The sequence below is a fragment of the Equus caballus genome, chromosome 24 (assembly GCF_041296265.1).
Source record: "Equus caballus isolate H_3958 breed thoroughbred chromosome 24, TB-T2T, whole genome shotgun sequence".
Classification (NCBI taxonomy): domain Eukaryota; kingdom Metazoa; phylum Chordata; class Mammalia; order Perissodactyla; family Equidae; genus Equus; species Equus caballus.
The window spans coordinates 19023499-19047555 of NC_091707.1; the positions used below are offsets into that span (position 1 = coordinate 19023499).

The 24057-nt window shown below is 35.0% G+C and overlaps 1 protein-coding gene across 9 annotated transcripts in view; it reads left to right on the forward strand.

The window, feature by feature from the left end:
• The window catches only part of KIAA0586, a 107187-nt gene that overhangs the window by 25903 nt on the left and 57227 nt on the right, over nucleotides 1-24057 (forward strand). For all 9 annotated transcript variants that reach the window (XR_011432146.1, XM_023627813.2, XM_070249811.1 and 6 more), the window contains 11 exons: nucleotides 375-602; nucleotides 1509-1683; nucleotides 4250-4444; nucleotides 6134-6321; nucleotides 8207-8317; nucleotides 9497-9577; nucleotides 13401-13594; nucleotides 15145-15263; nucleotides 19438-19637; nucleotides 22877-23036; nucleotides 23471-23678. Coding sequence is in view for 8 of the 9 variants with exons in the window: in XM_023627813.2 (XP_023483581.1) it covers nucleotides 375-602; nucleotides 1509-1683; nucleotides 4250-4444; nucleotides 6134-6321; nucleotides 8207-8317; nucleotides 9497-9577; nucleotides 13401-13594; nucleotides 15145-15263; nucleotides 19438-19637; nucleotides 22877-23036; nucleotides 23471-23678 (1859 nt within the window). In the remaining variant the exon portion in view is untranslated. The remainder of the gene's footprint in view (nucleotides 1-374; nucleotides 603-1508; nucleotides 1684-4249; nucleotides 4445-6133; nucleotides 6322-8206; nucleotides 8318-9496; nucleotides 9578-13400; nucleotides 13595-15144; nucleotides 15264-19437; nucleotides 19638-22876; nucleotides 23037-23470; nucleotides 23679-24057) is intronic.

Here is a 24057-nt window from a genome sequence, read left to right on the forward strand (position 1 = left end):
GAACTTAACCACTTGGCCACGGGGCCAGCCCCAGAAACTTATTTTTTAATTTAATTTTTTGAACAGTTACTACAGGCATGTGGTTCAAACATCAACAAATGTAAAAAAGTTTATGATGAAAAGTTCCCCTCCTACCCATGTGCCTCATCTACTATTTCTCATTCCCCTGCTCCATAAAACACCAGTCTTTTTAGTTTTTTGTTTATTCTTCCAGAGAATTTTTAGTCATATATAAGCCAGTATCATTTATTTATAAAACATTTAAAGCTGCTCAATTGTATTTCTATAACAGAAAATAAATTCTAATACTTTTGATATGAAGGCATTGCTACTTGGATTAAATTTTAAGTAATTTTAATTTTGGTTATGTTAAGGATGAACTGGCAAGAAAAGACTATGAACAAAAGAGGTTTGATCAGAAGAATCAGAGGACCAGGAAAGCTCAGAATATGAGTAAAGATATTAAAACCAACACGCAAGACAAAACAGTAAACAATTCTGTAATTCCAAGAAAACATTGTCAGAAACAAAAAGAGGAGCACGTTAGAAATCCTCCTGTGAGGAGCAAGCCCGCTGCAGGCTCACAGAAAGAGAGAAGAGAAGTAAGAGCCTCCTCTGGGCTTGTGCCGTAGGTGTTGCATTATATCAGTCATTCCCTGTAAGATAGAAATGATGCCGTGAGTATGAAAATGTTTTAAAAATGTGAAGGACTGTACAAATGGAAACTCTCTTTAAACTGTTGATATTTAAGGTTTTGGATATCCATAATGTGGGAAGCACTGCACAAAATGCATAATTCCTTCTGAGATCCCAGACTTAGAGTATTTTAGTTATAGCAGGTATATCTAGAGATCATCTAGTTCAAAAATTAGATTCTCTAGTTCACGGTACTCAGAATTGTATTTCATTCTTGTGTGTGTGTGTGTGTGTATTTTTTGTTTGTTTATTTCTCAGTTTAACAAATGTCTGTTTAGTGCCTCATGATCATGAGGCATGGTCCTAGATACTACAGAGGGAATGTTTTTGGCTGCTCTAACGAGGCTGTAACTTTCTTAGTGCCAAACATTGTTGGGCAGATTAATAAAGCATCTACTTCAAGCTTTGGATGTGTTAGATGCTCAATAAATGCTACCTTTCTGTGGCATTTAGATTATGATTGAAGGCGAGATCAAGAATGCACAAAATCCTTTAAAGGCTTGATTTATACTGTATTATTGTACTTGAATGTAATTAATATGTAATGTGTGTTTAAACCTTACTTTTTGGTGCTAAAAATATTTAGTAGTGTAAGAACTTTCATGTTTCTTGGTAGCATGATTTTCATGCTTTTGAGAACTATAAACTATTGTTTGAAAGCTGTATCTGAAATTTAAGAGCCATTAACATCAAGGACTTTTCTGAGATCATTCTTAATATCGTACTTAAGCTGGCAAAAAGAGGCTTTAGAAATAGGGGACAAGTGTTTAATGACTATTTTATTGGTGAGTTGAATACCTTTGTGTACTTAGGGATTTTTGAAAACAGCCACGGTGATACAAGATGAGGATTATATGCTGCAAATTTATGGAAAACCAGTTTATCAGGGCCATCGCAGCACTCTTAAAAAAGGACCATACCTCAGGTTTAATTCTCCATCTCCTAAGTCCAAACCACAGAGACCAAAAGTAATAGAACGAGTTAAAGGTAAGGAACCGCATTTTTTGTGGTAAACCTCACTTTTTATGGTATCAGTTTAATATGTGAAGTTTAATTTTTGCTTTTTGTTTGTTAGTTCAACTTATATAATGCTTAGGGATGGAAAAACAATTCCTTCTAAGAGAATAGGAAAAAATGGACCAGATTCAAGGTGCAAGAGAGGAATAAGTGGGAAGAATTAGGGTTAGATGGTGCCTTTAGACAAACCATGATAAAATTCACATTCATAAGATGATGAGACTTGCACAATTTAAATTATAATCCAGGGAAATAGGCATTTTCTTGAAGACCTTGGTTCATCATGTTCTGTATGAATTGGAAGAAGCCATAAGCTGAGTATTACCACAGAAGTGCTCATAGGGACTTGTACAGTTTTGTTTGTTCTCAGAGCCTTAGGTAGCAAAGGTAAAAAATTTTTTTGGTGCTTTTGTACACAACTAAAAATATCTTTAGGGGCCCGTCTGGTGGCTCAGCAGTTAAGTGTGCATGTTCCACTTTGGCGGCCCAGGGTTCGCTGGTTCGGATCCCGGGCACCGACATGGCACTGCTTGGCAAGCCATGCTGTGGTAGGCGTCCCACATATAAAGTAGAGGAGGATGGGCACGATGTTAGCTCAGGGCCAGTCTTCCTCAGCAAAAAGAGGAGGATTGGCAGCAGTTAGCTCAGGGCTAATCTTCCTCAAAAAAAACCCCCAAAAAACCTTCATTTGTCACTGTGTGTTTTAACTCACATCTATCATTTCACTAGTATATTTGAGTATAACTTTTAGTTAAATTTTGAGTCTGTAGACTTTGGTTACATTTTGAAGTTTCTCAATTTGTACTTGAGCGGCCAGCCAGCCACTTTGACAATATGCTGTAAGTAGTGGATACCAACTATTTTTCTTTCTTATCCTTTCTGGAAGTTGGAGCCATGGCAGTTGCTTTAGTTTTCTTTTCATTTCATTTCTAAAAGTGAGGTGATCACATAGGGTGTCTGTTTTAGTAAAGCATATAGCTTATGGATGATCTTTCCCCTAATAGATGATGCTTACCTTAGTATTTCCTCTTGTTAATTGGAGCTTTGCTATTAACTTATATTTGAGGTTTTGAAAAGCCTTTGCAAAAAATAACTTGAGGTTTAAAAAACTTTCAAATCTTAAAAACTTTAAGTTCAAAATACTTTCAAATCTAAAAAATCCTGAGACACGTGCTCATCCTTGGGCCTTGGTACCTGTTGGAGAATTTTTTCCTCAGATGCTTGCATGGTTCACGCTCGCCGTTCTTTCCGTCTCTACTGTTAGATGTTAGCCCCTCAGAGAGGTCTACCCAGACCATCCTATCCAAAAAATGATCTCCTCTCCCTCTCTGTCCCCTCGTCCTGCCTTACTGTTCTTCTTAGCCGTTTTCACTGTCTTTATTAATTGATTGGTTGCTTTCTTACTAGATTGTAAGCTTCATGAGTACAGTTGGTTTATTCCCTACCGTATTCCCTGTGTCTGGAACAATGCCTAATACATCTTAAATGCTGAAAAAAATACATTTTAAATAAACACTGAAGAAAAATATTCATTCAATTGAATGAACAAAAATACTAGAGAACAGGATGAAAAAATACAGATGTGTAATAAAATTTTTCTTCCTGGAGTCATGAAACTATATTTAAAAGTCTGGATTCATAAAACTACTCACCTATTAAAAGGAAAAATGTAGTAATTTCAGGAAGTTATTTAAAAAATATTTTAGTTTCTTTTTCTTTTAAGTTTAATTTTTAATTTTAACTTTTAAGTTCCTTTACTTTTCTCAGGTCCTGTAGAAACTTATCTTCTCCAAAGAGACATAATCAGACAAATTTCTAATTTTTTAAGAATTCAGGATTTAATGTCTATATAGATTTACTTCATAGGAATAGAAAAAAATGTATAATGATATTAACTTCTGTAAAGTTTTGATACTTAGAGAATATGATTATCTGTACATACTTTCAAAGGATAAAGGCTAATTATTCAGAATTATGTCATGAGTAAAGTTGTAATGAGAGAATGAAAAAAAAATCCAACTCCAAAAATGATCATTAACTTTTTTGTACCTGTAAGAAAAAGTTTAATGAGTTAAATAATACAGTCTGAATATGCTTTCAAATTTTCATTCAACGTTGGTTTCCTGGTCGTTGTATCTATTCTGTCATAGTAGTTGTACAAGGTGTTACATCTATTCAGGGGTTCAGAAACCATGACCTGTAGGTGAGCTGCCTGTTTCAATAAGTAAAGTTTTATTGAAACATAGCTACACTAATTCATTTCTGTATTGTCTATGACTGCTTTCATGCTATGATGGCAGAATTATGATGTTGCAACTGAGACCACGTGACCCACGAGACTACAATATTTATTATCTGGTCATTTAAGAAAAATTTGCCAACCCCTGGGTTGTATGTTGCTTCTGTTTTGGGACCCTGTAACTTTTTTATATAGAATGAGATCTTTCTGTGAGGAAGAGTTGCTGTATTTGTAGATGATTGGATAGTAGATGTTCAAACAGTATTTTTAAACACCTGCCATTGATGAATATTACAGGCACTAAAGTCAAGTCCATAAGAACACAAACTGACTCTTATGCAACAAAACCCACAAAGATGGATTCTAAGCTGCAACGTTCTGTTGCTGTGGTGCCCCCTGGTGAGCAGCAGTATGTGTTCAGTCCAAGCCGAGAAATGCCTACTTTTTCAGGTACACTGGAAGGTCACCTGATTCCTATGGCAATTCTTTTAGGTAAGACCCAACAAAATATATGGAGTAAATTTTAAGTTCTTATCAGGAGTAGCAGAACTTACAAAATGGTGCTGACATGATAGTCACCTACCTTTTCCTTCATGTTGTTTATATTTGTGGGTAGGGCCTTACTGTGTGTAACAGAAGTCTCAGAAATGATGGGTTCCTGCTGGAATTCCACTCACAGGAAACATTCATTTGGTATTTTATAGTACATTGCTATAGATGAAACGAAATTTAAAAAGTGTTTATACATGTCATAGATAGTCATAATAATTAAAGAATGCAAGAATTTTGATTGGTTTAATATCATCACGTCTTAGGAGAAGTACTTTAAAGTACCTTATATGTCCTTTTGAACTAGGCTGCCGTAAGTTAAAATTGTGTGGTTGTATACTGTAAGCCCATAGTGAGTTATTATTTGAGGTCTCTCAGACTCATCATTTTAAAAACTGAACAAGGGGCCGCCCCCGTGGCCGAATGGTTCAGTTCTTGCGTTCTGCTTTGGCAGCCCACGGTTTCACCAGTTCGGGTCCAGGGTGCGGACATGGCACTGCTTGTCAAGTCATGCTGAGGTAGCGTCACACATGCCACAACTGGAAGGACCCCCAACTAAGCATGCACAACTGTGTATCAGGGGGCTTTGGAGAGGAAAAATGAAAAAGATAAAATCTTAAAAAAAAATTATTAAAAACTGAACAAATCATTTTTTCTTTCACATTAGCCCTTTAAATCTAGTTAGCTATTTTTTTCTTTTAGCGTCATTGCTATTCTTCCTTAATTTTGATGAATGATTTAAATATGAATATTTTTCAACATAAAAGAGAATTTTTTATTTTTGATATTATGGGTTAATGGCATGTCAACCTGGTAGTTAATGTATGTTCAAACATACCTTCTGTTAATATAATAGCTAATACTTATGAAGCCCTTTCTGTGTGCCAGGTACAGATCTAAGTACTTCGCATGTATTAACATATTTAATCCACCCTATAGAACACATGGTAATGTGCCGAATATATAGATGAAGAAACTAAGGCACAGAGAGGTTAAGTAATTTGTCAAAGGCCACATGGCTAGAGTGGAGCTGAGATCGAAACCCAGGCAGTCTGGCTTTAGAGCCTGGACTTTTAATGAGTACACTGTACTGTCCCTCTTTACTTTGAAACATAGGAAACAAGTGAAACTTTTGAAGTGAAAGCTTAACAACATTTTGACGGCTATGATAGGTACCAAATAGTGGGCCTACGTGCTATTTATTGATAGTCAAATACTAGTGTTTTATTGTTCTTTTTGTTTCTGTTCATTGATGCTCCATGAAGATTTGAGAATAAAATTAATACAATATAAGACAGTATATTTTAGTCTTGGCTTTGCCACTTACAAACAATTATGGCCTTTGGCAAATTATGTTTCTGAAGCTGTTTCCTCAACTGTGAAATGTGGATAATATTAATACCTCATAAGCTTATTTTGAGAGTTAAATTAGGTAGTGTATGTGAAGTGTTTGGTACATATGAGTGCCTAATAAATGCTAGTTGCTGCTAAGAGGACATGATGAGTATGTTGACGGTGGTGATGACCGAGGGAAAGGTGATTGCAGAGGATGCTTTCCTTTCGAGGTTGTGTATGGGTTTTCACCTTTATTTCTGAAATGGTTGGCTCATTTTCTTCCCCCAAATTTTTTAGGACAAACCCAGAGTAACAGTGATTCCATGCCACCTGCTGGAGTGATTGTCAACAAGCCACACCCTGTAACAGTGACTACTTCTTTCCCTCCATCATCTCAGAAAACAGAAACCGGAGTAAAGAAACCTAACATAGCAGTTGTAGAAATGAGGTCGGAGAAGAAGGACCCTCCTCAGCTTACTATGCAGGTGTGCCAGGATGCATGAACAGAAAATTTTAAGGGAAAAAAATCTTTGGCTTAACTTCAGTACTTAAATTTATTAGATTACTTCATGAAAATTTTGCTTTCATTGTGAGTCTTTTGTTCTTCAAAACTATGATATTAATATGACATCTGTATCCTTGTTCTGCATGATTTAAGCTACCTTTTCTGAGCCAATGACTTGTATCCAAGTGACTGGATGAAATTCCAAAGGGAACAATTAAACAGAATATTGTAATTAATTAAAAAAAGACAATGTGTTTGACTTATATAATTAATACTTCAATCTTTATGCAACATGTATAACAAGACATGAATGAATTGAGAGAAAACTTATATGTGAAGATTAAATGTTCAAGTTGTCAATTCTTCCTAAGTTAATGTATAATTTAAGTGAAATTGTAATTGAAAAAATAAACCATGGGTTTTTTTTTTTAACTTGAACTTTAGGATCATTTTGATATTTGAAAGAACAAGAGTTTAGAGAAGTTAAAGTGTTTTGGCACTGGTCCTGTAACAAGGTATTTCAGAAATAGCCTTGGTTATTTAAAAAAGAATGTAATATGTGATGTTTACTTCATAAATCAGTGGGAAGTAGGATTCTTGTAAATGAAATAATGTATGTTGTAATTGATAAGCAATGTGGAAAATAGATCAATTTTAGACTTCAAACTCCTACTGTATAGCAGAGGAGTTCCAGATAGGCAATAGGCCAAGGTATAACTGGGAAATAGAAAAATATGGAAGAATTAGAAGGTGGTTGCATGGAATCTTTGTCAGAGTTGAGGCTAAGTCTGGATGTGAATGAAGAAAACTTAGATGTGATAGAAAACTAGATTTGAATCTATAAAGTATAAAACTTAAATGTGTAAAAAATTCCTAAATAAAAAGGAAAACAACACAGTGAGGGCATATGAAAGGAATATGCTAAGAAGAATTAATTTTTAAATATAAAAGCCTCCATAAATTAATAAGAAAATATAAATGCAAATCCAGAGATATTCAAAGCCTGTGAATAAGACTCTACAGAAGAGGAAATACAGTTTATAAGCAAGCAAATTGAATAATTTAAATCCTACTAGTTATCAAGATAATGCAATTAAAATAACAATAATATACTTCCATTTAAAAGCTGTTATTGCTGAAACAGTTATATTCTCTAATTTGGATGAAGGTTGGATAAAACTTATAATTGATTATGTTTTTGATGATGTAAATAGAGCTCACTTGGATTGTATTTGGTAGAAATTACCAAGAAGCTTAAATATTCATGCCCTGTGGCTCAAGTAATCTATTATCTGGCTATCTAGGATAATGAAGTAATTCAAAGTTTAGGGGGAAAAACCCTATATATATATATATATATATATATATATATATATATATATATATATATATATATATATGAGGAAATTTTTTGTAGTGATATAAAATAGTGGAAATAGGAATATCCTAAATGTTTATCAACAGGAAAATGATTGAATAATTAAGGTGTGTATGTTTATTTAAACATCATATAGTCGTTTGCAATATAATTATGAAGACTTAGGAAGTCTATATGGAAGCATGATAAGGTTTTTGTGACCTAATTACAATGAAAAATTATGAATGAAACTGTTTTAGATTTTAGCTATGCATAAGTGGATAGTAAAAAGATAAAAGGAATAGTGAAAATGAGGTTATCTTAAGATAGTAGGATTTTATGTGTTTCCCTTTTATTTTACAAATTTTATAAATTATGCTTTCATAATTTAAAAAATTTATCCATTGACTTCACAACAAAAAGTTAAATATATGTTATTTATGTATAGATTGACAAATATCTGAGTCAAACTGATGAACAGAAAGCTGGATGTTGTGCTCTGTTCTAGGTATTACCCAATGTAGATATTGACAGCATTTCGAATGGTAGTGCTGATGTCAGTCCATCTCTGCCTAGTCCAAAGGAAGCGTGTCCTCCTCCTCTGAAAACCTGGATACAGGTACCATTCAGAAGTTTATCATATAGTTTTGGGTAATGTCTGACTATAGATTTTAACTAATTCCATACAAAGTCTTCCATTATAATTATAATCTATTATAATAGTTTAGGTTTTAAGGAAAAGATTCAAAATGAATCTGGAATTGCTTATGAACTTGAAAGTTTGTTTAAGATCCTTATATTTATAAACATTCTGAAGGTGATAATCCTTAGTGTAACTTTTTGGTAATCTAAGTTGTAAGAGTCTCACATGTGAAGAAAGAATTTCTATTTCTTTGGAGAAGAATCTTGATTTAAATGAGAATTAAATTATAGTTTTCCTGAATGTGAATTTTATAGTGATAATTGGAGTTTATATTTTGGGATGTTACTTTGTCAGTATAGTATTAACATAATGCAGAAATATGCCTTTCATCCTAGTGTTTATTTGCTACTGAACAATGAAGTTGTGAGTTTGCTACACCGCAAAATAGCACTGTAACTTTTCTCAGGGTTTCATCTGTGGTCAGCAAATTTGGTCATCAAGGATAGACTTTGAAGGAGAGGGAAGACACCAACAAGTTTTCACAATCAGAAGTAGTAAAATAAAATGGACCCTAAATGGCATTTGTGCCTAATTTAATATTTTTATCAGTAATTTTTTTCACCAGAAGTTTATTAAAACATACATGATTACAAATAATACTTTTTTGGCCATTTATCATTCTGCTCTCAGGAAGAGGCTATTGTGGTTTTGGTGACTAGATTATTTATAGTGAAGCCTAGAGACTAAATTTGTAAAGTAACTATTTTGTTTATCTTTCCAAATTATTTGATTGTGTATCTGTCTTTTTGTGAGTTGGTGTATGTGTATATTTGTATATCTTACACATACGAACACTTTATCTTAACTCTGGGAGAGAAATCACAATCATATCAACTTGATCAGTTGGCTTAAGTTGCATTGTTGATGGAGTCATTGACAGAAAAACTTTAATTTTTTATAGTTTGTGAAATGGAAACCTCATGGCTGGTATACTATCTTGGATTTCCTTTAATAATGAAATCAATTCTGAACAGGATATTAAAAAAGTGGGACCATGTAATTATAAGCTTATGCTATGGGTGGAAATATGATAAATTATGTAGAAATTAAAAAGACATTAAGCACAACAAAAACTTTCTGAAAATGCTTTCTTAGACTCCAGAATTTACAGCGGTAGATGAAGAAGAGGTGAAGTTTCCGGGAACTAACTTCGATGAAGTCATTGATGTCATACAGGTAACGAAGCTTAGAAACCACGAGGAATTATTTTTCTACTAGTATTTTTCCATGTGATTCTCTTTTATTTTTAAGACTTTATTATTTTTTTAGAGCATTTTTAGGTTCACAGCAAAATTGAGAGACAGGTACAGAGATTTCCCATAGGCCCCCTGCCCCCACACATGCACAGCCTCTCCCATTATCAGGTACATTTGTTATAATTGATGAACCTGCGCTGACAAGTCATGAGCACCCAAAGTCCATAGTTTACCTCAGGATGTTGTACATTCTGTGGATTTGGACAAATGTATCCATCATCATGGTAACGTACAGAGTATTTTCACTGCCCTAAAATCCTCTGTGTTTTGCCTATTCCTTCCTCCCCAACTCACACCAAACCCTGGCAACCACTGATCTTTTTACTGTCTCCGTAGTTTTGCCTTTTCCAGAATGTCGTATACTTGGAATTGTAAGGTATGTAGCCTTTGCAGATTGACTGCTTTCAATTAGCAATATGCATTTGAGCCTCCTCTATATAGTTTCATGACTTGATAGCTCATTTCTTTTTAGCATTGAATAATATTCCATTGTCTGGATGTAGTCCGGTTTATTTACCCATTCACCTACTGAAGGACATCTTAGTTGTTTGCAAGTTTTGGCAATTATGAATAAAGTTGCTATAAACATCTGTGCAGATTTTTATGTGGACGTAAATTTTCAGCTCCTTTGGGTAAATATCAAGGAGCATGACTGCTGGATCATATGGTAAAGGTATGTTTAGATTTGTAAAAAACTGCTAACCCATCTTCCAAAGTGGCTGTAACATTTTGCATTCCCACCAGCAATGAATGAGAGTTCCTGTTGCTCCACATCCTTGTCAGCAATTGGTGTTGTCAGTGTTCTGGATTTTGGCAGTTCTCATGGGTGTGTGGTGGTATCTCATTGTTGTTTTAATTTGCATCACCCTGATGACATAGGATGTTGAGCATCTTTTCATGTGCTTATTTGCTATCTGTATATTTTCTTTGGTGAGGTGTCTGTTATGGTGTTGGCCTGTTTGGTTAATTGGATTGTTTTCTTATTATTGAGTTTTAAGAGTTCTTTGTATATTTTGGATAACAGTTCTTTAACAGATGTGTCTTTTGCAAATATCTTCTCCCAGTCCATGGCTTGTCTTCTAATTCTCTTGATGTTGTCTTTCACAGAGCAGAAATTTTTAATTTGAATCAAGTGCATCTTATTCATTATTTCTTTCATGGATCACGCCTTTGATGTTGTATCTAAAGAGCCGTTGCCATACCCACAGTCATCTAGGTTTTCTCTTATGTTATCTTCCAGGAGTTGTATAGTTTTGTGTTTTACATTTAGATCTCTGATCCATTTTGAGTTAATTTTTGTGAAACATGTAAGGTCTGTGTCTAAACTCATTTTTTTGCCTGTGGATGTCCAGTTATTCCAGCACCATTTGTTGAAAAGACTCTTTTTGCTGCATTGTATTGCCTTTGCTCCTTTGTCAAAGATCAGTTGACTCTGTTTATGTGGGTTTGTCTCTGAAGTCTCTCTTCTGTGTCATTCATCAGTTTGTCTCTTCTTTCATCAATACCACATTGTCTTGATTGGTGTCGCTCTACAATAAGTCTTGAAGTTGGCTAGTGTCAATTCTCCAACTTTATTCTTCTCTTCAATATTGTATTGGCTGTTCTGGGTCTTTTGCCTCTCCATATAAATTTTAGAGTCAAGTTTTTTGTTATCTACAAAATAATTTATTGGGATTTAATTGAATCTATAGGTCAAGTTGGGAACAAGTGGCACCTTGACAAATTGAGTCTTCCTATACGTGAACATAGAATGTCTCTTCATTTATTTAGTTCTTTGATTTCGTTCATCAGAATTTTGTAGTTTTCCTCATATAGTTCTTGTACATGTTTTGTTAGATTTTTACCTAAGTATTTCATTTTTGGGGGTGCTAATGTAAATGGTATTATGTTTTTAATTTCAAATTCCGCTTGTTCATTGTTGGTGTTTAGGAAAGTGATTGACTTTTGTATATTAACCTTGTATCTTGCAACCTTGCTATAATGAGTAATTAGTTTCAGGAGTTTTTTTTGTCAGTTCTTTCAGATTTTCTACATGGACAATCATGTCATCTGCAAACAAAGACAGTTTTATTTCTTCCTTCCAATCTGTATACCTTTTATTTCCTTTTCTTGTCTAATTGCATTAACAAGGACTTCCAGTACAATATTGAAAAGGAGTGGTGAGAGAAGACATCCTTGCCTTGTTCCTGATGGCAGAGTAACTTTTGACCATCAGTATTATGTTACAGTGCTTTGAGAAACTTCCTTTTACTTTTGAGTTAAATACATTCTTATTTTAAAATTATAAAGTTGTTAGTCTATCATACAGTATTATCTTCATCTATGTCACCTAGCTGCCTCCATGAAACTTAATGATTGTCAGCTGTTTCCCACCTGCCTCTCATCTCTCATGCTTCCTACTTCTTGTCCATTTCCTTTGGCTTCCTTCTTTCCACTCTCTTTTTTCTTCATTCTATTACATTTGTCTGTTTGAGTTCTGGATTATTGGCAAGGTCACCAGTTAGTTTGTATTGAGGTATAAAGTTGTGAGGGGTCTAAAATCCAAGGGAAGAGCCTATATAGCAGAAAGAATTATAGAAATGATAAAATAGAAGGAAGGGAAAAAATAGGAAATGAAATATAAAGGATGGGAGAAAAGAACATGGAGACTACTTTAGTAATGTGTAGGTAGACTTTAAAGAAGACGTTTGTTCTTATTTCTTAGACTTTCAGAACTAAGTCCAGTTTTGTTAATCATAAGATGAACCCAATTTTAGAATATTAAGAGATATGCAGCACATGAAAGTTATTTGCTCATTGGTTATATCTTCTCATGTGAACTCCACATGAGTGTTTTAAAGGCAAGAATCTTATTTATCTTCATATTCCTAATACCTAGCAAAGATATTCAACAACTCTTTGTTCAAGGTACAAGTGAAAGAAACAGTTTTAGAGCTAGCAGAGGATTTAGAGTTCAAAGACAAGTGCTCCTACCCTGGCTTTGCCACTTATTAGCTGTGGGCTTCATTTTTCAGTAGGAGAATATTATTTTTAAAGAGTCCTAATTTAGGAGGAGATACACCTTGGATTATTTACAGGTAAAATGATATATATATGATTTACTTCAAAATGAGACGTGAAGGGGAAAGTGGATGGGGCGAATATAATGTCACAATGTTAGCTGTGAGTTGGTCATTGTTAAAGCTTGGAATAGATACATGTTGTTTATAGATAACAGATGTGGTGCATGAGCACTGTTTTGTTTACTTTTAAATATGTATGATATTTTTCATAATAAAAAGTTTAGAAATTCCAGAAATAACTCCTTTCATTGTGATGTGATGGTACAAATAATGTATAAGATGACCAGACTGCATGTTTACATAAATGTAAATTATAGGTTCTGCAAGAGGAAGGAGTGATATTTGGAAGCAGTTTTATTATGATAATAAATTAAGATAAATTTCTAAAGGGAAATGTTAATGTTTTATGCAGGAATCAAAGTTTTCTGGTTTGTTTTATGATTGTTTAAAATGAATATTGGGTTTTAAAAAGATAAAATAATTGTGTAATTAAGGTTTCTTCAACGTGATCTGTATGACAAATGTGTACATTATGAATAATGTGATACCACCTATTTAGAAATGCTGTTGATTAATTTAGAAGTGTTGGTTAATTTGCCTACCAACTCTGCAGCCTATACTTGTCACTGTAAATATTGAAGAGATACACGAATATAATAGTTTTGTTTTTACTATTACCAGGAAGAGGAAAAACGTGATGAAATTCCAGAATACTCTGAACCAATTCTGGAGTTTAACAGAAGTGTTAAAGTTGTTTCTACAAAATATAATGGTCCTCCATTTCCACCAGTTGCTTCTACTTTTCAGCCCACTGCTGATATTCTGGATAAAGTAATTCAGAGAAAAGAAACATTGGAAAACAGCTTAATTCAGTGGTGAGTATACACTGGTGTTGGTGTGAATAGAATCATAGTAGCAACTACAAATGAAAAGTATTCAGTTTTGGTTGAAAATCGTCCTTGTCTCCTTTTGTTCATGAAACTTTTCCTTTACTGTAGTCACTGGAAACTATTTGAGATGATGCTGAGGGCGTAACTAATTGTTGGAGGTACTGTTTCTGTCCTTGAATGTTTGTATTTAGGCTGTCTATTGTGGCAAAGGAGGCTATGGTTAAGTAACAAAAGCCTTAAAAAGGTGCACGTTCCATAATCCAGTGATTCGCCTCCAGAAATTTACCCTAAGGAAATAATATGGTTCTGCTACTAGGCCATAGAATACTTAGCACCTATAGTACTTAGTACAAACAAGGCACTGTTCTCTGTGTTATTTATATATACTTACAAACTATGTCTTTATCCCTATTTTTACCTGTGAGAAACCTTAAGGAAGTTATGGAATAAACTAAACACCTGAATATTAATAGTTATTAAGATTAGGTTTAAAAGAATATTTGATGATGTTAAAAGATCGTAATAATACACTGAGGCATAAATGAAGCAGGGTATGATGTAACTGCAGTTTACAAGACCTCACTCAAAAATAAATGTGCATAGGGGCCGGCCCGGTGGTGCAGCGGTTAAGTTTGCATGGTCCACTTTGGCGGGCTGAGTTTCGACAGTTCGGATCCCAGGTGTGGACATGGGACCACTTGGCAAGCCATGCTGTGGCAGGCGTCCCACATATAAAGTAGAGGAAGATGGGCACGGATGTTAGCTCAGGACCAGTCTCCCTCAGCAAAAAGAGGAGGATCGGCAGCAGATGTTAGCTCAGGGCTAATCTTCCTCAAAAAAAAAAAAAAGCATAGAAGAAAAATTTGAAAAATAGATACCAATGGTTAACTGTGTTGATCCCCGAATCTGGGCTCCTGAGTGAGCCTTATCTGTTTTTTTTTTAACTTTTATATATTTTCTGATTTTCTACAACGAACATCTCCTGTTGTTGATGTTCTTTCCTCTCTTTTTCTCCATTCCTTTCCTCCTCTTCTTCCCCTTCCCCTTCCTAAAAATGACCTTGGCAATAAATTTTCTTTCCTTTTTAGAAGGAAAACTACCTGTATTGCAGTCTATATATTTGTTTCCTCTAGGAGAGCGCAACTGGACTTCCTCTCTAGCTCTGATCTTGTGTGGTTTTTTGTGTGTGCTTTCAGAGTAGGGAGCCCAGCATTTTAGGTATATGATTTGCCAGATAATCATTAATCTGAACCTTACCATGAATTTAGGAGATGTGTTAAACTTTTCATTAGACTAATCTGAAAGGTTTTAATTTGATTTAATGAACTATCTGCCACATGGAGATTCTGTTTCATGTGGTTTATTTTGCTAGGAGATACATTTGAATTTTTTCTTCTTTCTGATTCAACTTTCACAATGACTGCTTTCATGTGTAAATGTTTGTGTCCATAGGTAAAGGTTATTTTTAAGAGTGGTATTTCTAACACTTTAAACAATTCAGTCAAATTTAGGAATCCTTCACTTTTATCTCCCAGGGTGGAACAAGAAATAATGTCAAGAATTATCTCTGGGCTCTTTCCAATCCAACAACAGGCCATAGCTAATGTCAGTGTTTCAGTCAGTGAGGCAAGTGAACCATTGACTTCTGACATTGGTAAGTGAATTGGAATTTTTTAACTTTTTTTGTTGTTAAAGGACAAAACCTTCAGGTCGTTGTGGATTTATATATTCTAGAGGTCAAGTAGTCCTCGGCTGACAAAAGATACTTCCAGTATCACTTCACAGCTCCTCTCTGTAGTGGAGATTAGTTCTCTCTCACCCCCTTACTTGGTACTGAACATTCGCGTTGCTTTACCATTCTCCATCCCTCCCACCCCACATCTCTCTGCTGTTTCCCATAGCACTTTATATGTATCTTTGTTCTAGTCACTATCAGATTCTATTTATGATTGGTTTACGTATCTGTCTCTCTCACTAGACTGTTAATTACTCAGGATTCAGGATGTTTCTCCTTTAGTGCCTAGCCCTTAACTGACACCTGATAAGAATTTAGATATTCACTGAATGGATAAATGAGCCTCTTTCTTTATAGAACCCACATCACTCTCCTCTTCCTCCTCCTTCCTCTTCCTCTTCTTTCTATTTATCCCCGTCCTTCTTTCTCCTTTTCTTCCTCTCCAGCCTCCCCTCTTCCTCCTCCTTCTCCATCAACTTTTTGGAGGTATAATTTACTTGCCATAAAATTCACCAATTCTAAGTGTATAATTTGATGAGTTTTGATAAATTAACACAGCTATATATTAGCCACACAATCATGATATAGAAAAACACTTCCATCATTCCAAAAAGTTTCCTCATGCCACTGTGCAGCTAATTCCTAACCCCCTCCCATGCCTGCTGAGCCCAAACAACCACTGATCTGCTTTCTATCACTGTATTTTTGCCTTTTCTAGAATTTCATATATATGTAATCATACAGTACGTAGTCTCTTGTGTCTATCTTCTTTTATTTAGCATAATGCTTTGACGATTATGTTTTGTGCATGTAGTCATATTACCCTCTATGGATATACCATAATTTGTTAATCCATTTACCAGTTGATGGACATTTGTAGTCTTTTAGTTTTTGGCTATTATATATAAAACTGTGATATGAATATTTACAAACAAATGTTTTAGACATAGCTTTTGATTTCTCTTGGTCATATGGTAAGTAGTTGTTTAACTTTATAAGAAACTGCTAAATGTTCCCAAAGTGGTGGTTCTGTTTTGCGTTCTACACAGCAGTATATGAGAGTTCCATGTGCTTCACATGCTCACCTACAGTTGGCGTTGTCAGTGTTTTTAATTATAGTCATTCTGTAAGCATATAGAGATATCTCATTATGTTTTTTATTTGCATTTCCCCAATTACTAATGATACTGTACAGTTTTTTTTGTGTGTGAGTGAGGTAGATTAGCCCTGAGCTATCATCTGTACCCATGTTCCTCCACTTTATATGTGGGACACCGCCACAGCATGTCTTGATGAGCGGTGTGTTGGTCCACACCACACCTGGATCCAAATCCATGACCCCTGGGCCAACAAAGCAGAATGAGTAAACAACCACTATGATACCGGGCCGGCCCCTGTTGTACAATTTTTAGTGTGTTTATTTCCCACCTGTATATTTACTTTCGTAAAGTATCTTTAAATCTCTTGCTCATTTTTAAATTGGAGTTTGTGTCTTCCTATTATTAAGTTGTAAAAGTTCATTACTTATCCTGGATACAAGTCCTTTATTGAATATATGTTTGCAAATATGTTCTAGTTTGTATCTTACCTTTTTGTTTTTTCAACATTATCTTTGGAAGACCAAAAGATTGATTTTGATAAAGGTTAATTTATCAATTTTTCTTTTATAGTTTGTGGAGTTTTTGGTGCATTATTTAAAAACTCTTTGACTAACTTAAGATCATTTAGATTTTCTCGTATATTTTCTTCCGAAAGATGTGTGGTTTTAGACTACACATTTAGGTCAAGGGTACGTTTTGAGTTAATTTTTATATATGGTGTGAAATAGGAATCAAGATGTTTTTTTCTTTTGGTGTACGGACATCCAGTTGTTCTAGCATTATTTGTTGAAAAGATCATGCTTTCCCCCATTGAATTGCTTGATGCCTTTGTTGAAAATCAGTTAGCTAACTATGTGTGAATCTGTTTCTGGACTTTCTGTCTTGTCCCACTGATCTGAAAGTCTGTCTTTACATCAATACCACACTTCTTGATTACTGTGATTTAAAAATGAGTCTTAATTGGATTTGCAAGTTCTCCAACTTTGTTCTTTCGTTTTTTCTTTTTTACATTCCTGTGTATCATTATCTCTATTTTTTTCACTTCTCTCCGGTCCGGAATAACTTACTCTTCTTCCTTCCTAGGCTGTCCCTTACTGCCCAAATCCGAGACTTCAGAGTCTATATTTACTGCTTTTACCTTCGCATTGCCCACTTTCTCCTTAGTCCTTAGGGGCTGGCTTTCTGCCCTCCTGCTAGTGAAACTCCTCTCTCACGTCATTTGGTTGTCACAGACAACCTTTTTTCAAATCATCATCCTCCGGGAAGACTCTAGCATGGGCACTGTTGACCACCTCTACTTCCCACAATGTCCACTGGATTTGGTTTCTTAGAATTCATTCTGTTGTTCTCCCTCCTATCTTTTAAATTTAAGACATCATTTCCTTGTCTTTTTTTCTGCTACTTGAATAAAAATTTCGCCCAAGTTTCTGTGCTCTGCGCTCTTCCTTTTTGTGTTTTTTCAGGCTCCTCTTGCCATTAGTTATCCTCTGTCAGTTGATGGCCCCTCAGCGGCGCATCCAGGCTGTGAACTGGCAGTTCTGCATGTTGATAAATATTCTACCTGATACTCCAGTGGCACCCCAAACTTGGCATGTCCAAAATGTATCTCATTTTTCTAACCAAACTCCTTCTTTCTTTGTTTCTATTTCTGTTAATGATATCACAATTTTCCAAGTGCCCAATCTCCAAAGCCTTGGGAGTTATTATTTGTTCTGTTTTTCTTTTTTGGATCTTAGTCCCCACCTGGCTACATCCTACATCCTAGCACCGGAAAATTTCTTGTTGCATTTGGTAAATTCTTCCTATTTAGTGTAACTCAAATGCCTCCTCCACTGCTACTATCCCGAGTTTTCTTGCATCATCTCAGTTTTTGAAGGAAGGAAAAAAATGACCAACGGTTATGAGGAAATTGTCATTTTCCTGGATGAAAATCTTAAAATTTCCAAATTGGGTGTTTAGAGTCTGTTCTCTTTTTCTTAAAAGCGTGTGTGTTTGCTTTTGTTTTGCCTATGTCTGGGTAGGGCTTTTGGGCTTTATAATAAAGATGTTTTGATTTTTGGTCATGCCAACACAGTGAAATTATGTGAACTAAAAAGGAGAAGTATTAACATAGACTGTCGAATATAAATTTGGTATTGTGATAGTCTTTCCTATGGTAACTCCAGAGTAAACTGCTATTACTTAACCCTCAGCAAGTGATCCCAAGACACCTGCACCCACTTTTTAGGTAATTCCGGATCTTTCTGCCATAGTTGTGCTATTTAAGGAATATTCTTTGGAGAGGTTCCATCTCTATCAAATTATATAGATCATTGTTTACATGTTTTCCACACAGAGTTTTAGAAATGTAGCTGCATCAAGTCTAATAAAGTCTGTTAAGGAAGTTTTACTGAATTTTATGTACATTCATACAAGTGAAAAGTACAACCCACTTGGAAAATTAATATACCTGTAAGGTTTCTGATATCAAATACCTAAACTACTAGAAGAGTTTGAGGAGGATTAGCCTGTAATGTTAATAATTGATGTATCTGGGACTAGAAGGAAGAAAGGTTTGTCTTCATATTTATGAAGCAGCTACCATTTCTCTAAAATTCCCCCACAGTCATTGTGTCCTTGTATTTTGGCCAAGATCTATCACAGGGTTTTCTGTTGCCTCCTCTTGCAAATGTGGCTTGTTTTCAGATGAGAACATTTATTGTGGATGCAAATCCTTTTTATCACTAAATTCTGTAGTGGTAGGGAAGAGGCCATTTAAGTAAATTTTCATCTGGGTGATTTCCTCCCCTTTTTGGTTTGCTTATAGAGGCTGTTCATTATGTAAGTTATCGTCTTATGCTCTTTCATAATAAGTAGATTTTGTATTTTTGTTTCTGTTCCTCCTCCCACCCCCTCATACACATATGTTTGCATCTCTGAAATTTTGAAAATTAAGGTTTGGATGGCAAGCATGATTCTTGCACAATTATTCTGAAATTCTTTCATTTTTTTAGTGGAAGGAACAAGCAGTGGTGCCCTCCAGCTTTTTGTGGACGCCGGGGTCCCTGTGAATTCAGACATGATTAGCCATTTTGTGAATGAAGCTCTTGCTGAGACCATTGCTGTCATGCTGGGTGACAGAGAAGCAAAGAAGCAAGGTCCTGTTGCTACAAGTGTTTCTGGAGATGCTTCAGCAAGCAGAACATACTTGCCGGTAGGCATGATGCACCTTCAGGACTTGGAGTCTTGGGGAATTTTTGATAGGTTTATTAAAGAACAGTAAAATGTACACATTTTAAATTGGATATCTTAAGATCAGAGTTTGTGGTGGAGATTGAGTCTTTATTGCTATGATTCCAGTAACATTTTCCCCAGCATTTTATTTAAAAACTTTTAAGTCTATAGAAAATCTGAAAGTATGATACAATGAACATTTTTATACCTTTTACCTGTATTTACCAATTGATAACATTTTGACGTTTTCTTTATCTGTCTTTATATGTTATATATTATGTGTTCTTTAAATATTGTTTGAAATTTGCAGATATCATGACACTTTACTTCTGAAACCATTAGCCATATCTCCTAAGAACAAGATTCTCTCTTACATAACCAAAATACCATTATCATACCCCCCAAATTTAACATTGCTATGTTAATACTATGCAATATAGGGTCCATATTCCAATTTCCGTAATTGTTCCCAAAATATCCTTTATAGCTTTTTTTTTTTAATTTAAGATATAGCCAACAGCCACACATTGCTTTTGGTTATTATGTAAACTGATATTTTTAACCTTTAAAAGAAAGTTTAGGGGCTGGCCTCGTGGTAGAGCAGCCGGTTTGCATGCTCCACTTTGGCAGGCTGGGGTTCGTGGGTTCAAATCTTGGGCATGAACATATATGCTGCTCATCAAGCCATGCTGTGGCAGCATCCCGCATACAAAATAGAAGAAGATTGGCACAGATGTTAGCTCAGGGACAATCTTCCTCACCAAAAAATAAGTAAATAAATAAGGTGAAAAAGAAAAGAAAGTGTATTTTAGGCACTTTTGTTATTGTTTGTTTAATGAGCCTTATTATGTTAATAGAGTTTCTACTCTATTATAGCAACATGAAATTATATAAAACCAAAATATAGTCTATATTACCAGCTGTTTAAACCTTCGTGGTCACTTCTGATTCATCACAGAGACATCATGTTATATAGGTGAAACATTTTTAAATTGCCTCATCTGAAGTATAAACATAAAGGTAGATATCTGAATTTTATGGAGATTGGTGTGATGTGATTGGTGTGCCCGAGTTGGTCCATGGTTTTGGTCTGTGCTTTATTAGCTCAGTGGTAACGCATATGGTGCAGGTGTCAGGGTTGTGGTTTTCTCTGTGTTAATTAACTTTGGTTTGTTTTTGACCATCTACTGCATATACTTTAATGAGGGTAACTCAATGAGGAAATGTAGGAAAATAAGTATAAATGGGCAGTATATGGAATTGGACTTTGGAACATGGACTCTGGAGTTGGGAAGATTTGAATTTGAACCCTCAGTTCTGTTACTTTAGTCTTATTTGTATAATAGAGATAAAATACTTAGAGTTTAAACAACCATAGCTTTACCAAAATCCGCTTACTGAGTATCTAGGGAGGCAAGCGCCCCTCCCCCTCGCCATATTGTTCCTTAGCTTCAGAATTGTCATGGCTTCTCTTGGTCTTTTGATCTTCCAAATATATTTTAAAATTAATTTTCAAGTTCTGTAAAAGATTTTATTGGGATTTTTATGGGAATTAATTCTATTTTAATTGGTTTAATTTGGGGAGAACTGACATCTTTATGATTCTGTATCTTAGCCATCATTTAAGATTTTGTGGAAGATTCAGTGAGATGATAAATGAAAAGAGCTTAAGTTAGTGCCTGGAGCTTGGTAAATACTCACTTATCTTCATTATCCATTACCATTACTAGTGGAATAGCATCAAATCCCGTCATGGTGATGAGTCAGTAGCATTATATTTGAAAACAATGCTCTTATGCTATAGGTTTATGCAGTCAAGAAGGAAAAAAAAATATGGGGCCAGCCCGGTGGTGTAGCAGTTAAGTTCATGTGCTCCACTTTGGTGGCCCGGGGTTTGCAGGATTGGATCCCAGGTGCAGACCTAGCACGGCTCGTCAAGCCATGCTGTAGCAGCATCCCACATAAAGAAGAGGAAGACTGGCACAGATGTTAGCTCAGCGACAATCTTCCTCACAAAAGAAGAAGAAGAAGAAAAAAAGATAGTGTATTTCTTTTGTTTAAAAATCAAGGCTAAGAATATGCTAATTATTAAATGATGCTATAGAATTTCTAATGTGCTTTATGGTTTTTAAATTGCATATCAATTTGTGACTCATAATACAGGATAAAGGCTAGTCAACCTACTATGTAAAGACATTTTAGAATGAGCAGAAAAAGACAAATAATGCATCTGAAAAATAAGGTAAAAATGTGTCGAGACCGGTCACACACAAAAGAAATACAAATGGCCCATGTACATACAAAAAGATGGTCAATCTGACTGATAATAAGAAAAAAAATCACTGAAATCCCATTTTTACTGATCAGATTTGTAAAACTGCAAGTTTGATAATGCTATTGTTCAGCAAATCTTGGGGAAATGGGAATTCTCGTGCTTTCCAGTGTTAGTGTCAAATAGCACAACCCTCTAGAGGGAAATTGGGCAATATGTACTCAAATTAAAAATGCAATTAGTCTTTTAACCAAGCAGTCCCACTTCTGGGAATCTACTCCACAGAGAATCTGGAGACGTGTAAGATGACTTAGGTCAAGGTTATATTTGATAACTCGGAGGAAGGGAGCCAGGTAGATGGGCACGGATAGGAAAGGAGTTGGAATTTTCACTCTCATCCTTTTTTATCTTTTCAATTTTGAATCATTTGAATGATTACCTATTTAACAAACTGATTTGAAAGTGTTTACTTTTTTCTTACCTAGTCCTTTCCATCTCTCTATTATCTTTATTTCGTCCCCCGTGCTTTTTCTTATACTTTCATTGCTTTTTACAAGCTCTGTTCTTTTGTGCTAAAAGTCTGATTTTTGATATCTTGTCACTTGTTTAAAATGCTTCCTTTCTGCTCCATGGCCCACCTGGCTTGTGTTTGGGTTTGATCTTCAGGTGTGTCTGTTTAATCTTCCTCTGTGTTAGAAGAGGGAACCTTAGATTTCTTTGGGGCTCACTTCAGAGACAGAGCTATTTCAGTTACCTGAGGCCTTCTGCGGGCTAGTCTTCAGACTAATAGCTAGAGGTTCAAAAGCCAGGATATTTATTTAGGGCTCCATTTTGTCCCCCTATATGTTTAAATTCTCTGTAACCTCTCAGTGAACTCATTTTATTGTTTCAAATTCCCTTTATTTGGGTGATTATAAGCACCATTTATCTCGTTTTATTTATTTTAGGCCAGAGTGTGTACCCCAGTGGCCACCCCACAGCCAACTCCTCCTCGCTCCCCTTGCTCACCTCCTAAGGAGTGTGTGTTGGTAAAAACTCCAGATTCTTCTCCCTGTGATTCAGATCGTGATGTAGCTTTTCCTGTCAAAGAAATATTTGCTGAAAAAGGTAGAAACCTTATTTCTATAATTCAGTTTTAATTTTAGCAACTATTCAATAAAACTTCATGGTTTGTTTTATAAGATGCTTTATAGATTAATATACACATACCTGTTGCTTACTAGATTTTAGTAAATCATTTTTCTTGCATAGAAACTAAGGAATTGGTTGCCACTTTTTAAAATATATTATCTAATAGATACTGAGACTACTTTAAGTTCATGGTGGTGCTAAAAGTGATAAGTCTTTTCAAGGTTATTTTTTAAGCTTTACTAATTAATTTGGAAATTTTCCCATTAGTGGCCACCATCATTATTATTAATTACTGTTGCCATTATTTGTATGTCAAAATGTTAAGATTTCTCAAACAGCATTATCTTGCCTGCCTATGGAGTTGTTTACTGACTTTTATCATTTTCTTTCTTTTAAAAAAAAATGTTCAGGAAATGATGTGCCTGCCGTCACACTTGTTAACACCCCTGCTGCTACACCTCCTCCTGCAGCAGCTCTTACCCCAACTTCGTCAGAGATTTCCATGGACAAATTGAAGATATCAAGCCCAGAGCCTCCCAAGCCATGGAGTGATGGAGACCTGCCACTGGAAGAAGAGAATCCTAACTCTCCTCGGGAAGAGCTCCACCCACGAGCTATGTAAGCCGTAACGTATTCACTTTTAGTAACTGTGCAGTTTGTCTTAGGTTGACTTATGTGACCCTTTGGAAACAGCAGAAATGATAAATGAAGCTTTATAAGTCACAAGCTACTTTATACATTAGTGAAAAGAAATTTCATAAATTTTAAGTTTTTAAAATTTTTATCAAATTTATTTATACCTTCAATTCTTTTATTTCAAAATTGATTTTATTTTATTCTTTTATTTGTTTAGATTTTTTGGGAAACAGATTAAAATAAAGATATCTATCATATTGGTAATAAAATAGAAAATGCTTTCTCTGCAGTGTGAATCTTCATTTACCATGATCAGTTGACTTTTAGAGTACCATAAATTTGCATGTAGATTTATTTATGG